Source organism: Sinohyriopsis cumingii, chromosome 7 (assembly GCF_028554795.1).
Source record: "Sinohyriopsis cumingii isolate HCF-2022 chromosome 7, ASM2855479v2, whole genome shotgun sequence".
Taxonomy (NCBI): Eukaryota; Metazoa; Mollusca; class Bivalvia; order Unionida; family Unionidae; genus Sinohyriopsis; species Sinohyriopsis cumingii.
In genome coordinates, this window is record NC_142967.1 from 2,456,120 (window position 1) to 2,474,303 (window position 18,184).

At 36.2% G+C, this 18,184-nt stretch overlaps 1 protein-coding gene and 1 long non-coding RNA gene across 2 annotated transcripts in view; both read right to left on the reverse strand.

Moving 5' to 3' along the window:
* Positions 1-2,072: 2,072 nt before the first annotated feature.
* LOC149794637 (prolactin-releasing peptide receptor-like) lies at positions 2,073-3,383 on the reverse strand. The gene has a single exon (XM_089966210.1). It carries the CDS (start codon positions 3,381-3,383, stop codon positions 2,073-2,075), a length of 1,311 nt encoding a protein of 436 aa, XP_089822336.1.
* A 3-nt stretch (positions 3,384-3,386) lies between these two features.
* Positions 3,387-18,184, reverse strand: part of LOC149794638 (uncharacterized) — a 99,231-nt gene continuing 84,433 nt past the window's right edge. The window contains exons 4-5 of the long non-coding RNA XR_016422174.1: positions 15,346-15,363; positions 3,387-3,791 (exon numbers count right to left, since the gene is read on the reverse strand). This is a non-coding gene — a long non-coding RNA (uncharacterized LOC149794638). The remainder of the gene's footprint in view (positions 3,792-15,345; positions 15,364-18,184) is intronic.

Sequence of the window (18,184 nt, forward strand, 5' to 3'; positions counted from 1 at the left end):
CACCTTAAACTTGTTTCTATTTTTATCATGATTACATTGGGTAAATATAAACATGAGTAGAGTCGTTCTGATTATTTCATGGGCTGTTTCTCTGTATCTGAATATTTGTAAAAATACATTTGTGAGAATATAATACATATAAATTTATGTTAGTCTCTGACTCCTAAATGTTCTTGGATTTCCTTACCCATATAGAGTTTGCATGAATTTTTTGTTGGAATCGTTTATATTAAATTTCACCACCAAAATTAAAAGTTTGCACAAACACATTTATCAAAGATGTGGATGTTTCCTTTTTGCTGTGGCATTATTTTGGTAAGACCCATACTGAGTAAGGGTCCTGAAAAGTATAGATTAACCATAAACTATAAATGTATGTAGTACATTGATGCAGTTCCATTAACAACATAATTTCATAGAATTGGGGTTATTTTACAGAAAACCCCATGACAAAGGAGGTTCACATACAGTTTGCATTTAACAGAAAATGTATGCAAGTGAATTATCATTTTAAAGTTATTTTTTTAAATTTTTTTTTTTAAAGAATCTGTTTCGGGTATGTACATTGAAACTGTTAGAAAACAATATCAGCACTCAACGGTTATCATACATATTTACATTGCTACTCTCCAATTTATGTTTTTATTTTGGTTGTGAAAAAATCAGTTTTATGATAAACGTAATGAAATACTAGATATATCATTTACACGCAGAATAGAAAAAGAGAAAACATTCAAAGGCACTACCAAATAATATATAATTTGGCTTACATGAATTTTAAAAATGAATGAAACTGAATGGAATAGATTGATTTCTAAGCCCATCCATGGATTGGCAATTTTTCTAAAAGCCACATTGCCCAGGCAATTTAACTAGAAAATTGAACTTGCCCTTTGGAAAGTTGAGCTTGCCCCAGAAATGGTCATGTAGGAAATGGATTTGAAATAGCTAGATTTTTAATTGAGAGAGAGAGAGAGAGAGAGAGAGGGAACAAAACAACGAATAACAGAGCTGCATTAATTTCATTTTAATTATGTTTTCATACATAACATTATTCTTTATATTTCCAATTTAAGTTCAAGCCATATCAAATACCAATTTACCAGACCTTAAATTAAAGTTCAAATGATCATGCAGATTTAATTATGCATCCAGGAGGAAAATAAAGTAAAATTAAGTCCATCGATGAAATAGTCAAACATTTCTTAATGATTTGACTCTGTCTTGTGTGTTACATTTTAAGTTCATCGAACATGCTTTGAATGAAATCCTGGTGGTTAATCGTTTGTGACTATTGCCTTTTATTCCAAATACACAAGTCAATGAAATCTTATAAGTTATATTATTACTAATTATCGCTTTACTTACCTAAGACGGCGACATTCATCAAATTAATCTTTACATGCGGCCATCTAAAAAACTGCCCGAGGCTAGGTTAGGGGCTTGAACGTGGACTAATCCTGGATACGTATAAATATTACGATTAAAATGTAACTGATAGGCTATTTTTCCTTATCAAAACTGGCTTCAATTAGTAACGGAACATTAACCAATCCCAGCTCAAATTTTCGTCCCTGCCCGAGCCAAATTAGAGCTTGTCCCGGGAGTCGAGCAATTTTTTAAAAAAAATCCCTCTTATCTAATACAGGTAACAATGAATAACTAGTTATGGTTCATTTATGATATAGCAGAGAGCAATTGTATGAAATTCATTAATTTGAACGCATAAAGCTGATTTCATTTTTGTTGGCAGGTTTTGTCTATAGAAAGAAGCACTTTTTAAAAAGGATATAAGATTCACATCGTCAACAGGAAAATTACCAGAGTGCACACCCTAACTACGTTCAAAGCAAACTTATAACGCAGATAATGAGCAAAGAGTCTTTTTAGCATGTTCACTGTTTCTTCGAATATCAGTCCTTGAGTGTAATAATTTGCTGAAGTGTTCCCTCATCGGATTTTAATGTCATCTTAAGAAAACATAGCAAAACAAAACATTGGTAGAATTTTCACAACTCTTTTTAAAAGCTGTCTATTTCTGTAAGGCCACTTTGTTTACAGCATTGTTTTCTTTAGAGCACTGTGGCATGATAAGGTGACAATCCATTCGAGTAAGACACGGTTGGTTTCGGCAAACGTCGCGACTCCTTTGGGGATGGAGTCGGAGGTGCGACAAAACTCTCTGCACAGGTTGTGCGACTTGCTTGGGAGGAACGGCGCCTCTTATTGCTGAACCTGAAGTAACCTTTTAATCTGTCCTTCGTGGCACTGGGCATGCGCCAGGATGCAAAGAGTATCGGATTGACACAAGTAGATAGGAACCCAAACCAAGAGAAAGTTATATAAGTGATATCTATATGGCCGGTATTGTCCTCGTCTTCATGGACAAAATAATTCACGAGGATGAGGATGTTCAGAGGACACCAGCACATGGCGAAAAATGTCACCATGGCAATCAGATAGTTATGGGTACGCTTTTCTTTGGCAATGTCAAGGTCATCGTCGCTGTCGTGCGTTGTACGCTCGGTGAAGTCTTTAGAATTGGTAGAATTTATGTTGATGCCGTGTTCTGAATCATTGGCCCACGTCACTTTTGATGAAATTTCATCTTGGAACTGGGAATTACGAGGGCTTTCATTCCTGACACTGTAATGAACGTAGATAGGGGACGACTCTCTCGCCTTTAGTTCCGCCGAGACCTTAACGTAGAGAAATGCAATGATTGCGAGCGGCATGGCGTATAACGTCACAAACATGGCACGGAGGTACTCTTCTATATGTTTCTCCATGTTGACGTAGCAAATTCCTATTCCATTGAACTTTTCGCCCAAAAAGGCACCAAGGTCAATATATTTGATGTAAACGGCGTGAGGCAGAACAACGCAAACAGCAGCTACCCAAACAGCAATGGTACACAATCCGGCTGGAACTCGAGCCTTGAACGGGTTTACAATCTGTCTGTATCTATCAATGGCAATCATCAAAAAGGTCAGCATGGAGGCATGGATAGGGAAGAGCTGAATCATTGGCAAAAAGAAGCACATGAAACTTCCGAATATCCAGTTTTGAATTAGCATATTGGCTAAGGACATGGGCAGTACAAAAAGGCATTTGATCAGGTCGGAAAAGGCCAGATTTCCAAGAAGGAAGAATGTCTGGTCATGATACAGGGTTCTTTTTCCCATAACCGTGATCATGGCAACGTTCCCAACCAGTCCCACGATGCCAACCATGGCATGGAGAAACATAAAAATTGGATAAACATACCTTAACGAACGCTTGATGTGTGGCTGAGTAAAATCAACATGGTCTGTAGTGTTGTTGTTTTCTATCCATTGTAAGATTAGGGCTAAATAATTATCCTTCGATTCAGCAACAGTCATTTTTGGGCGATGATTTTTGCCCTAGATTTAACTATCTTGTATTCAATCTGTGTTTTAAATATTTCCTTAGTTTCACAACTAATCAGTCAGCTAAGTGTCAACTTCTATTCCGCTTTCGAGTCAGCAAAAATCCTTTTGGGCAACTATTTGGATCTAAGATAGAAGTTTGTTGATTTCATCGGGTTTGATAAATGTATCGTTCGTTAGATGTATTACGTATCAAAGCCGCCTGGAAACCATCGTTTAATTTCCTTTTGTGTCAGCAAAAGCCATACTTAAGGATGATTGAGGTCTCAGATGTGGATTTCTGTACATCCAAGTGTCTCTTGAATATTTCTTCTGTTAAATGTCTAACGTATCACAGTAGGATTTGCATCATATGGTCAATATCTTTGTCACTGCCATACTCTGAAAAAGACAGATATATGCGTTTCATTTAACAGCTTTAAACAGTTGCTATGGAAACATGAGCAAGTCGTAGTCTAAGAATAGCCATCACCGATAATACATGACATCATATTGGATGTAGTTTATAACGCAGCATTTGAACTTTGTAATGCACATCTACCTGCGACACGCATAGAGCCAGATCTGTGTTCGCATAATGGGCCGATAGTTCAGTATGTACGCTACTCCTTTCAAACGATAAATAAAATACGATGAGCAGCGTGGATGGATAACGGACCGATGGATCAGGTTCTTGACAGTTTGATTGAAGAAAAAAAAGTATAAACAGGATAGACCCTGATCTGCCCATACATAAAACAGAGGCAGCTCCTGTACTATGTCTTCGCTGTAGAATGCGTATGTTATATATGATACATGGCACATCAATGAAAATATTGTAATAATGACGTAAAGAGAATTAACTTATATGTGAAATTCATTAAAAGTTTCTGGGTTTACTGTAACGCCTTTTAACGCTGGCTTTAAGCTAATAACGCCGATCACTTACTGCCCTCAAGTATGTTTGCAATCGCAAAATGATATTGTCTTGTGTTTAACAAATGCACTGTCTCTTATTACGTTTGCTTTTCTGTATTAAACGTTGAGGTCACTACGTTTTGAAGGTTACTGTCTCCATACAGTTTTTGAATGGCTCATTGTGAACTAATGGATTGAGGTATGTAGAGAGAACACGAAAGAAGCATAAACCAAAAGCAAAATATGCTACAAGAAATGCTTGATAATATATACTAATCGTATAAGTATTGTCAGTGTAAAGTAAAGAAATTACTAACACACACACACACACACACACACACACACACACAGATAAAACTTGCCCTTCTTGCTGTCTACATTTAATCTGAGATTGCAGTTGCCCCTTATATTTCATATAATTATGGCTGATTTATGTATGGTATTCACTGAATTCTGTTAGATGATCACATTTAAGCTATATGTCTTTTGGAGGCAAAGGACAAATCTTATGTGGATCATTATTGCCATAAATTTTCCGACCCTTTATATTGAGTTATAATTTTTCTCGCATCACTTTATCTTTCATCTGACTTCATATTTTCTCACAAATCATTCGTCAGGAGCAACCAAATGGTAGATGGATCATTGACAGATGTATGAAATAAAGTCTGATTATATGCCGATATCAATTTACCAAAAAATGGCGCTTATGGCCATTGGAAGAGGTTTCAACTTCAAATAATTGGTTAAAGAATAGGACCCTAATTTAAAGAGTGCTTCGGTTAATATCTGCTCCCTCTTTCTCCCTATGAAATAAGAGTACTTGTAAAACATAATTATTTAAACGTCTATTATGGACACTATGAAAAGTGAGAACTTACAACACGTCATACAGGTGATTACTTCTGTTTCTAATGTATCGTGATGTCTTTGTTACTATTTGGAGATTGATTTGTTTCTTGTATCCTGTATTTCGCTTCATAGAATGAAGTACTGAACAGTCTTCTGTTATTTATTAAATTAATGGATTCATTTCTATATAATTGGGCAGCAAGTGTATGGTATCCGTCATGTCGTGCTTGTATTGGAGAGATACTGTGTCCGTATCTCAAGATTGATTAAACAAAATGGCGGGGCCACACAGTTGTTAGTATATAAGCAATGACTTGAACGTAAATTAGCAAAATTTATCTTTATTACAATGCTGTTATATGCTATAGCGGGATATTTTTGTAGGGCAAGAATATCACGCCCAGGAATGCAAGACGCGTTAGCATCATATTAGTTTCGATCCGCTATCTGTCAGACATTATTCCCTGGGTTTAAATTGATTGCCCCAGTGCTAGACATCACTAAAAACTGCCACACTGCATACATCGTAGCGATATGATTGAAAAAGTATTAAAAGTACGTTAAAAATCCAAGTCTCTCTCACCCCCCCTCTCTCTCTCACACACACACATACACTCACACACACACATACACTCACACACACACATTGATCTTTTAAACGTGTTATGAAACTTTCACGGTGTTTGATTCTCTTAGAAGACGGATGGAACAAGAACGTAACAAAAATGAAATCTCAGCGAAAATAACTCGCTACCATAAAGCATTACAATATTGGTATGGACAACAGATACTGAATTCAATCGTGAATCGGAAAAGGTGAAAATATTAATGCGAGCGAAAATTACCATGTAAAGAAAACACACATTCTGGTTTCGTGATAGCTAAATTTCTGGTTTAGTATAAAATTATCTGGTTTTGATTGCTCTTTTTATCAACAGAAGAAAGCCAAAAGTTACCGGGAAATAATTAAAAAAACCCCCAAAATTGATGGAATTTGAATAAAACACCTTCATTAGTTAAAGCTGTTTCACTTGACGGTGAAAGATAATAGTTCATATAACATAAATAACTACTTATGTATTCATGTGCCTTTGTGTCCCTTTGTTTGCCTTTGACAATAATATACGCAACTGATAAGCACAGTTTTCCTATATTTTTTTCCCCTGAGATTTGTTGATACTGGATATACAACATTTAAAAATATTTATAATTATAAGAATTCAACTTCATATTTTATAGAGGTCATGAAAGTCGATTACACATTGTACGTCAATAACCTCCAGTTTGCAACGGCTGTTCATGCAGTTTCTAATCAATTCTCGAGCTTCGTGACTTTTCCAATGCAGTAAATATAAATTTCTGTGTTTTAATCTCCTTGTACATCTTGTACGTTTGACATTTTGTCAGAGCTGAAAAATCGTATGTATGTATGTATGTATGTATGTATGTATGTATGTATGTATGTATGCATGCATGCATGCATGCATGCATGTATGTATGTATCTATGTATGTATGTATACGTATATGCGTGTATGTATGTGTGTGTATAAGAAAGTAACTGCAAAATATAATTTGTTAGAAAACTGGCATTAAAACCAGATTAAAATATCCACGTATTCTATATCAAGTGATTCGATGAGGATCAGATAGGAAGTTTTTTGTATCATCAGTAAGACACTAATACAGACGAAAACGTTTACTTAATAAAATATGGATACATGGAGTTGCAGGGGTGACTGGTAGATAAACTATCTCTGTATTATGCAGTTTGTTAGTGGTAATCAGCGTAACAAACGAACATAGACCCTGATCGTGCAGCACATTATATTACAGCAGATCAGGATCTTTGATTTTGTATTTTAACTTTTAAGCTGGTATATACAGTACTTAGTTACAACGTGATGTTGTCATTAACGAGAAGTACGCGATAGAGATTTAATTTACTACGTAAGTAGTAATAGAGGCTGTTTAAGGTCTATGGAATGCCCAGACAGAAAGGTCGTGCGACTGTTTAGGGTCTATGGGAAATCCCAGTCAGTAAGGTCGTGTGACTGTTTAGGGTCTATGGGAAATCCCAGTCAGAAAGGTCGTGCGGCTGTTTAGAGTCTATGGAAAATTAAAAATGAAGCATAACCTTGCGGTTGTATAAGGTCCCAGTCAAAAAGGTGTCCCTCCACGATGGAGTCTTTGGGAATTTAACATGGGTGGCCATGTACAGGGACAATGGAAATTTATTCGAGCCTAAATACGTTACATAAGATTTGAGTAGCTCGTCTAAAATTTTGAATTTTGGCAAGAATATTTCAGAAAACTTTGTTTCTTTAAATTTGAATTCCCCATGTTTTTGAAATTTTTAGTGAAATCAGCAAGCTTTCTTAAAAATGTCACGAAAAGTGGAAGTCGTTCTTCCAAATCCTACCCAGGAACAATTAGAGTTTTTCAAAAAAGATGAATTGATTCAACTTGTCTGAAAATACGATCTTTCCGAGGTATAGGCTTCCATAACGAAACAGGAAATAAGAAATATTTTGGTTCAGTATTTGGCAGAAAAGAATGTGTTGGATAAAATGCTTTGGTTTCGATCAGTAAGTCTGTTTCAGACTCTGACACAAAAATAAAGGAATTTGAATTAAAATACAAGATGGAATTGGAGTTTAGGAAGTTGGAGCTTCAGAAAGAAGAAAGAGAAAAACAAATGCATTTACAAGCAGAAGAAAAAGAGAAAAAAAGACAAATGCAGTTACAAGAAAAACAAATGTAGTTACAATATGAGAAGAGAGAGGGAGAGAGAGAGAGAGAGAGAGAGAGAGAAAGAGAGAGAGGAAAGAGAGAAGAAGAAAAAACAAATGTATTTGCAAGCGGAAGAAAAATATAAAGAAAGGCTAATGCAGTTACAAAAAGAACAAATGCATTTACAAGTGGAAGAAAGAGAAAAGAAAACAAATGCAATTACAAAAAGAACAAATGCAAATGCAATTAGACAATGATGAACGAGAGAAAGAGAGGGAATATCAATTTAGAATTAAAGAAATGGAGCTGGCAAGTGAAAAGCACATTCATACTTCAAATCCACTCACTGGTAAGGCTAGTGATACTTACAATTCACTGTCAGTTCAACAAAGTGTTAACTATGATGTAGTTAAAGAATGCAACTTAAGGGGTTATGAGTTTGACCGTGAAGCTTATCGGCAAAAATTCAGAAACTATTGAACATAATCAGGGCAAACTCATGTCGAATTGTCTAGGAAAAAACCCCAGTTATTTTATAGATGCTGCTTAGCCAAGAAAGTTGAACGAGATTAGGAAATTCTCAAACAACTTATATTACTTGAAGAGCTCAAACACTGTGTCCATAGTGACATTAAGTCTTATCTTGATGAGCATCAGATTGAAACCTTGGGAAATGCTGCTTGAGCTGCTGATGAGTATTCTTTAACTCATAAAGTTCCTTTTGTAAATAAGATTTCCTCTCAACAGTCTTCTGGCAGAAAAGTATTTCAACCAATACAAGCCCTTCTAAAACTCAAACTGGCACATCTAAAAATCAAGCTTCTGATAAGCTTGATTCAAGATCCTTGTCTCTTCCTACGTGTACATATTGCAAGAAAAAAGGACACGTTATTTATGATTGCTGCAAATTGAAAACTAGGCATCAGAATCAAGACAGACCTATTCCAAATCCTCTTATTTATAAGAGGTCAAGGTCATGGTCATGCATTGAAAGCAATACATTTGCTGGGTCTAACAAACCCCAGTCTGATTTTATTGTGGAGAATTATGAACCATTCATATCACAGGGTTCTGTATCACTCTTGGAGGATTCGGCCAATCCTATCCGTATTAAAATTTTAAGAGATCCAGGAGCTTCTCAGAGTCTTTTATTGTCAGGTAGTATGCCTTTTTCTGAGAATTCTTCTAATGAAAGTGTTCTTATTCATGGAGTAGAGTGCGGCTTTATTAATGTTCCTCTCCATTGTGAAAATTTGTTATCAGATTTAGTGTCAGGACCATGACAGTCGGAACAGTCTCTGTTTTACCTGTTGAGGGCATTCATTTATTATTAGACAAGGTTGTGGTAGCCTACTTGTAACTGACAAGCATTGCTTGGAACAGAAAGTCGATCCAAATGAAAAAGAATTCCCTGATTTATTCCCAGCTTGTGCAGTTACCAGAGCTATGGCAAAGAAAGCTCTTGTCAATGATGTAGATAATGAAGGTATTCCTTTAGCTGACACATGTATTAGTCAGGCTTTTGATGAGGTCACTTTTACTCCTTGTTTGGATCAAACAGAAGTTATTGATCACAGCGATCCTCTTGTAACGACTCATTATCTTTATTCTAATCAGGATGATAAACGATAATCACTTGTCGTCGAACAGGAAAAAAGATCCTGAGGTCTCATGTTTGTTTCGAAAAGCCATTAGTAAAACTGAAGCTACTGAAGTTCCTGTCCGTTATTTCATTAAAAATGAAATTCTTCTGAGACAATTGAGACCCCCCGAGGTACCTGCTGATGACGAATGGTCTATGAACTATCAAATTGTAGTTCTAAAACCTTTCAGACAGGAACTGTTTAGTCTGGCCCATGAAACTCCATTGGCTGGTCATTTCGGGATCAATGCAACTTATCACATGATCTGGACTCACTTTAATTGGCCAAAAATCAAATGTTATGTTGGTAAATACTGTATATCTTGTCAAACCTGTCAAATGTTAGGAAAGCCAAATCAGAAAATACCTAAGGCTCATGCACAACCTATTCATGCCTTTGACGTACCATTTAGTAGAATTATGGTAGATTGTGTTGGTCCTTTACCTAAGACCAAGTCACGTAACCAATACTTGTTGACTAATATATGTACATCAACAAGGATTCCAGTGCAATTCCCTTGAGGAATATAAAATCTAAAACAATTGTAAAAGCTTTGATAAATATTTTGCTCAATTTGTCCTTCCCAAATCTGTCCAATAGGTCAAGGGTCAACTTTTAGGTCTGAAACTTTTAAGCCTATTATGCTTGAATTTGGCATTTAGTAATTCAAGTCAAAAGTGAAATTATGATTTGACAGAACAAAAATGGAGAGAACTTTTGAGTTTGGCAATAATGGAGTTCGGTAATAATGGAGTTCGGTCTCTCTTGCTCATTCTTCAAATGCTTCTTCAGTTTAGATACTACGGCCCTTACAAAGTTGAGAAGAAAATGAATGAGTTAAATTATAATATTAGTGCTCCTGGGATCCATATAAATTATAGGAGTACCAGTATATTGAAAGCGATAGCCAGGTTAAACATGCAATTGATATAGTTGTACCTGTCCCATTCAGTGAAGATTTAACTGAAGGAGTATCATCTGATAATACTGATAGTGGAGTGATAAGTCTTATGAATTCAGAAAGTATGAATGATTTGGACCAGAAACTTTCACATTTACAAGAGCAAGAAATAAACGAACTTAAACAGTTATTATTTGAATATGAGCACTTATAGATGTTCCTATAAGAACGAAATTTTTTTTCCATGACGTTGAAATTGTAAATTCCAAACCTGTGAAACAACACCCGTACAGGATGAACCCTCTGAAACAGGAATACTTGAAAAAATATTCAGTATTTGCTGGAGAATGATTTTATAGAGCCCAGTAAACCTGACTGGAGTTCAACATGAATACTTGTTCCAAAACCAGATAAAACTTTCTGTATGTGTACTGATTTAAGGAAGGTGAATAGTGTGACAAAAACAGCTTCATTCCCGTTACCAAGAATCGATGGCTGTATTGATAAGATCGGGAGTGCTAAGTATGTCACCAAATGTGACCTTCTGAAAGGTTTTGGCAAATTCCACTAACGGAAAGAGCAAGGAAAATTTCGGCATTCGTGACTCCAGATGGACTTTACCATATAAAGTAATGCCGTTTGGGATGAAAGGGTCGCTAAGTACATTTGAACGTCTCATGAATATGATTACCTCTGATCTAGACAATTGTGATGCTTACATCGATGATGTCATTATCTACAAAGACTCCTTAAAAGAACATTTAACAACAATTAGGAAATTATATGACAGGCTCACAGATGCAAGTTTGACAATTATTTTATCTATAGGTGAGTTCTGCCGTTCTAGTGTAACCTTTCTAGGACATATCGTGAAACATGGACAAGTTAAACATATAAATGCTAAGGTCAAGGCTAACTCTGAATTTCCCGTGCCTGTAAATAAAAAGCAACTGATGAGATTTTTAGATATGGCCGGATACTATCGACAAGTTTGTTCCAATTTTTCTATAATTGCTGAACCCATGACAAATTTATTGAGTAAGAATAATAAGTTCCTTTTGACTGAAAAATATCAGGAGGCTTTTGACAAGTTGAAAGCCATATGTAAAAGTGTGCCAGTTCTTATAGTTCCAAATTTCAGGCAGTCTGTTAAATTGTCTGTCGATGCAAGTGATGTTGGGGTTGGAGCAGTTTTGATTCAAGATGAAATTTGTACTGATCATCCAGTGTGCTATTTTTCTAAGAAATTAAATATTAGGACTTCAAAAATTGTATTCGTGGATTAATCTTCTATTAATTTTGGAATTGATCCTGGAAACCGTAAGTTCTCATATTTGTTATATTTTTACAGAATTTTTCCAGGGAAATAAATTATTTGTTATATTTTTCAAAGCTTGTTGTTTTCACTCTTTCTTGTGTTACTGTTTATTCGAGCCTAAACACGTAACTTAAGAACCCAAAGTCGCTCATTTGCTGAGCTTAAGGGGGTACAGAACATGGACATGGATGATAAGACGGACTTTTTAAAGAAACGGCGCCTACAGCCAAGCACAACAAAGACAGTCTTCAGCGTCTTCCACCTTAACGTTTTACGTGCGAACAGTGAGCTCTGCTTCCTCCTCAATGGGCAGCAAACTTTGGTGTGACTCTGGACAGATCACTGACATTCTACAACTACCTGAAGAAAACTGCAGCAAAACTTAGCACTCGAAACAACCTACTCCGCAAACTGGCGGGTTCAACCTGGGGCGCTAGTGCTCAGACACTCAGTACGTCAGAACTGGCCCTCTGTTATTCGATAGTCGAGTATTGCGCTTCTGCCTAGGCTTGATCATCCTACACTAAGTTAATTGATGTCCAGCTCAACACAACAATGCGCATAATACCTGGAACACTACGACCTACCCCTTTACCATCTCTACCGGTACTCAGCAGCATTGCTAAAGTCTATGCCAGTGAGAAATTTCTACTTTACACGGACATCACCTCACATCCAGATTTCTTATTGACTTCGAAACGTCCAATCAGATTAGGTCCGTTGTCGGAGGTTGTAACAGCTATTTCGGCATGCATTGTCGAGTGGTTTTAACATATGTTGTAAACCGCTCGCAGCTGAGCCATCTGTCTGTCCTCCTGGCTTCAACCTTCCACGTCATCTGTGGACCACACTGAACCGCTTTCGGACAGGACGGAGACGTTGTGCAGTTAACCGTGTCCAATATGGTCAGGCCACTTACTCTTCCTGTTGCTGTGGAGCTCTTCAGACCATGTCACACATTGTTAACAACTGTCCACTGACAAAGTTTCCCGGTCGACTGCAGGCGCCGCGCCTTACTGATGATAACGTTATTAAATGTCTGAGCACGCACTGCACACTATATATTTTATTGGCGAATTAAAATTATTCATTATTTTGGAATATGCTGCTTTTAAAATTCTTATTCTTTTGAAGCTCTTTTTTTGTATTTTTCATTATCTCATTTCTTACAATACATTTATTATTAACATTATTGAGTATATCTCATTTATATGTTCTACAACATGTTTCACGTTCTGTTTCATTGTTCCACAAATGTTTTAGCGTTATTTGTTAAAATGCAACATACTGACTTTCACATGACCATAGAGTAATATATATTATTTTCACTTATTCACGAAGCTATTTTCAACATGAGTTTAATTTCAATCGCTCAGATCATTAAAACGTCTCCTACAGCTGTTCTTTTCCTCATGTGCCCCATGGTTGTGTCGAATACCGAATGTTCATCATCTCGTGTGTTCTTTTTTTCTTCCTCGAGATCGTTTATTGCTCCATTATTTTTCAGCTTGTTATTCAGAGATAGAATTTTTGATCCAAGGTCTTTGAAGGAACAAAACAACCACACATTTTTTATATATCTAATCTCATGTAATATTGACATTCTTGCAATTAATCTTATAATTGTTCTTGTAAAATAAAGTGCACATCAGTCGTTTAACTTTTGATAACTTTCCGTTTCATCTTCCTGCAAACTGTGTTTTTCAACGTCGTTGAAAACAAAAAATGCCACACCTCCACTAATTCCGCTTTAGTCGTCAAGTGCATACAGTATGTTTATCTCCAATATTTTAAAACTCTGTACAGTTTTCGTTAGTTGCCCATAAGATGAGTAATCTTGAACTACTTAACAAGACAAACACAACTCTTTCAAAATATCGCACAGCGTAAGCGTATCATTAAACACTTAGTGACCATGACACTTACTGTGCATTTTTGCCTTGAGGTGTTCCATCTTGACACATTTTTTTCTTATATATTAATTTTATGTTCATGGATGAATGACGTTCTCAGTTAGTGGTAAGCTATTTTCGCCAAACTCTTCAAAACCATTACTATACTCTAAATGGTACACATTCTTTCCCAGTTGTCTTTTCTGCCAAATATTCAACATGTTTTAATGTTTCGCATCTACGTCTTTCAAGTCTTTAAATTATTTTATGAGATACTACTTAATTCTCTGCATTTTGTACATGTTTAAAGATATATTTTTGTCGTCTTATACTTTTTCTACCATGGCAATATTTGTCCAAATTATGGGTATCTGGCTGTCTAACATTAGTCGGTCACAAATGAAATTTCAAACACGGTCTTCAAAGAAAGCAACCTAACTAGATAGATTAATTTAACACATACGAAGCAGAAAGAAAATCAGAGTTGTCCATCTGGGGAAGCAGCACAAATAAAATCATCTTTGTCACTTTGGGAGAAGCCTGTGACGCAGAATAGTCACGTGCATGCATCAGCATCAAATTCTGAGGATAGGCGATGTGGAAGAAAGCCTGGCTGAAGCAGACGTAGCAACAGTTAGAGATGACGCATGGAAAAGGCAGAGAAAGCAGAGCAGTTCAAAGAGGAACATTACGATCAGATCGTGGCCAGTATTAAACTTTCCGTCGCTTGTTGGCATCAGCTAGATCCTTTGAAATTTGGATGTTTGCAAAACTGAAGTACTGCACATACAGCTCTACATAAATGTTATTTACCATGCACAATTTTAAGTGTTAAGAATAACACGCTGTTACCAAAACTATTCGGTTTTAATAGATCTACCGTCTAAATTCTACTATACAGACACTACATAATTCTTACTCTCGCGAGGAGATACTTAAATTACTTGTACCTTTTTGCTTTATGCGATAGTACATTAGTCAATGTACTTTTGCTATTCTGATTCTATATAACTGAGCGCTAATTGTTGTCATCAACTATATTTTCTTAGCTTTGATACATCTTGACAGTAGAGATGTCGGACCAAAGGTTAGCCTCGTCGATGGGGGCAAGTTGTTCCAGAGAGACAACACCAAATGAGGTTTCAGCATACAAAAGTACAGCTAGTTGAAATCTTTTTGTTTTGGAAATCTTTGCCGCAATATATATATATATATATAAAGTCCCTAGCAGAGAGAATCCCTCCGCGCGCAGCCGGTGCGAAAGCATTACTATAGGCCATGCAGATCACGTGATTAAAAACTTTAAATATATTGCCCCTTGACAGCTGTTACACGACAAATCTAGAGGGAAATTGTAAACACAATCACACCTCCCATAAATGTCCTTACTCAAGCGTAAATCTTTATATATATATATATATATATATATATATATATATATATATATATATATATATATATATATATATACACACACACCATACCCTCTTATATTAAATTAGAAGCACGTTTGCATAGATTGTTGTAACCACTCCACAGAGCAATAGTGTAGCGTCACCACAGTACCACGGCAGTCATCATTCACCCTTGTTGAGTAGGAGTGTTTCCAGAACGGCAAGCAGGAAGGCGTGGGCAAGACTCCTGATTTGGATTTCACTAAGTTAGAGGATAATTAAGACAGATACGTCAATGTCCACTTACCTGCCTCCTGGGAATGTACTGGAAAGACAAATAGAGAATATCAACCATTATTTATATGATAAATGTCATTTTTATTTCGTACCATCTAGCTAATGCTACTAAGTAACTACTTCAAAACTATTACACTATATTTGTAAAGAATATATAACAGGTATGGACCTTTTGTAAAATTATGTTGAACGATTTATAATAATAATTAAAAATACATCACACCTATAAAATAAAATTCCAGTTCTTATAAAGATATATGTTCGTTATCTTAGTGTAGCTCGTACTAACGTGCTAGTGAAATGTTGATAATAGAATAAATAGCGATGACAATATGCTCCAGTCGCAGTACAGAAGAAAAAAAAATCACCTAACGAAATGGAACAAACAAATACCATATACCAACATTGAAACGATTGATCATTTACGATATAGTTTGATTTATGAATACTGAATACTGAAAGATTAGTTGTTCATTCTAGAAGAATTTAATGATCACAGATTTAGACGTTTACGTTGGGAAAGTACTAAATATATACATTTATATGACCATGTTAAAACCAAACGACGCAAAATACAAACAGGAAAATCCAGGATGCTTTCAAAACAACTAAGAAAAATTAATGCAGAAATACAGACAAACACTATGTCGATGTGAACCAAACAAAACAGCGGAACAAGCTACAGGGAGCAAATAACTCAGTCTACTATGTGGCTGATATAAGTCATTGACCACTAGACCTAATTCTAATATGTGGCTGATATAAGTCATTGTCCACTAGACCTAATTCTAATATGTGGCTGATATAAGTCATTGACCACTAGACCTAATTCTAATATGTGGCTGATATAAGTCATTGACCACTAGACCTAATTCTAATATGTGGCTGATATAACTCATTGACCACTAGACTTAATTCTAATATGTTGCTGATATAAGTCAATGACCACTAGACCTAATTCTACTCTTTTGTTTGGATATTTAGTTGCAGTTCAAGATATTTTCTTTTACTGTTCAAGACCAGTCAATGACAACGCAACCGATTAGGCCAAACAAAAGGTCTTGTGTATAGCACTGGTGTTCAAATTAGGTTTTGTAGGTAGTTTTATTATTATTTTTTTTAAAATAACATTATATATATTATAGATATAATGATTAGTATATATAATGTACTAAGCGCTTCAAGTACTGGACAAAGCCCGTTCAGTTAGAAGCACAATTCAATAAATCAATTCGTTTTTGTTTAAAACATATATCATGTTTTGTTGCTGGCGATGCGGGTTGGAAGTCCTAAGGTCGGCAACGAAAAACATCGATGGTCCTCCGACCGGAAACACATTTGTTTTTGCCTTACACGCATGTTTGTTTGGGTAGGATAGCGCCTCTCTTGTACGAAGAATTAACACTGACAAATACAAAACGTATGGTCCTTATCAATAATGTGAGAGAGAGAGAGAGAGAGAGAGAGAGAGAGAGAGAGAATTAAAGACAAATGATCCCTTGACTTAGGAATACAGGGAAAATGCATAGACTGGGTGCTGTTTAGATTTCAGATACAACAAGCATGTCCCATTCTGCATCCACAATTTGTCTAGCTATAATATTCGTCTATTTATCGTGACGTTCGTAAAAGGAATGGCCAGGAAGAAGAATTAAAATTATTGCCGAATAACGATGAAAATACGCTTAACTCAGTAAGAATTTCATAGTTGATTGCTCCAAGAAGGACTGCAGGGAAATAACTGTAAAAAAAAAAAAAAAAAAGAACAGTCATTGTTGTTGGGTTTAACGCCATTTTCAGCACACGATAGGGTATGCATGGCGGCCAGTATTAATGGTGGAGGAAGAACTCGAAAAAAAAAATCTAGAAGAACCACCGACGCACGAGAAGCTACTGGCAAGCTTTCTCACATACCCACATTGGCCGAATGCTAGAATCCAGTAATCCGTAACGGAGAGCGCGTTAGACCACTCGGCCACTCGGGGCCCCTAAAAGAACAGTCAGATGCGCAGATAATTATCATTTCACTGTACAGTCATATGAACAGTTGACTAAAAGTAAATGGCGCAACATTTACTGAAAACATATATACATTTTGGTGATGATTTTGATAGGCGTCAAGGCTTGCACCGGGTGTACAGAGACATCCAAAACGTTAAGCGAAACGTTGGTATTTTGCCTTTGCTGTGAGATAAAGCCAAACATTATTTAAGTAAATGTGTAAGACAAAAGCAAATAACTGTGTATAAGTCCGATTTCTTGATTTGAAGAAATCTAGGATTTAATTGTGTTAGAAACTCCACCAATGGCGGCTAACTTGATACCTTCTGCCACATTTACTTAACAAAAAAAAGCTGCTATATTGAATGAAAAATGTGTCAGATAACAGTCCATTTGATATCAGTTAGTTGACTGCGAACAGGCGTAAGGATAAAGGTATTATTAATTTTGTTGTTGTTGTTGTTGTTCTAGGGTTTAACGCCATTTTTTCAGCACAATATAGGCCATACATGGCCGCCAGTATAACTGGTGGAGGAAGAACCCTGGAAAACCCAGGGAAGAACCACTGACCCACGAGAAGCTACTGGTAGGCTTTCCCATGTACCCACGCTAGCCGAACCTTGGACTCGAACCCACGCAGACAGAGGTGAGATGGCAGTGATCCGGAACGATGAGCGTTTTAGACCACTCGGCCACTCGGGGCTCCTATTAACTTTGCAACTTGCTTAATATTCATTATTGATGTGGTAGACCAATTGTCAATCTCAAGAGCTTTTTGAAAGCGTGTTGTAAGAAACAATACAATCAAAGCTAGCAAATTGAAAGTAGCTTTAGTTTCAATCGACATT

Bases quoted from the DNA above. Each gene is read 5' to 3' on its own strand.
- LOC149794637 (XM_089966210.1), bottom strand. From the start codon at position 3,383: ATGACTGTTGCTGAATCGAAGGATAATTATTTAGCCCTAATCTTACAA.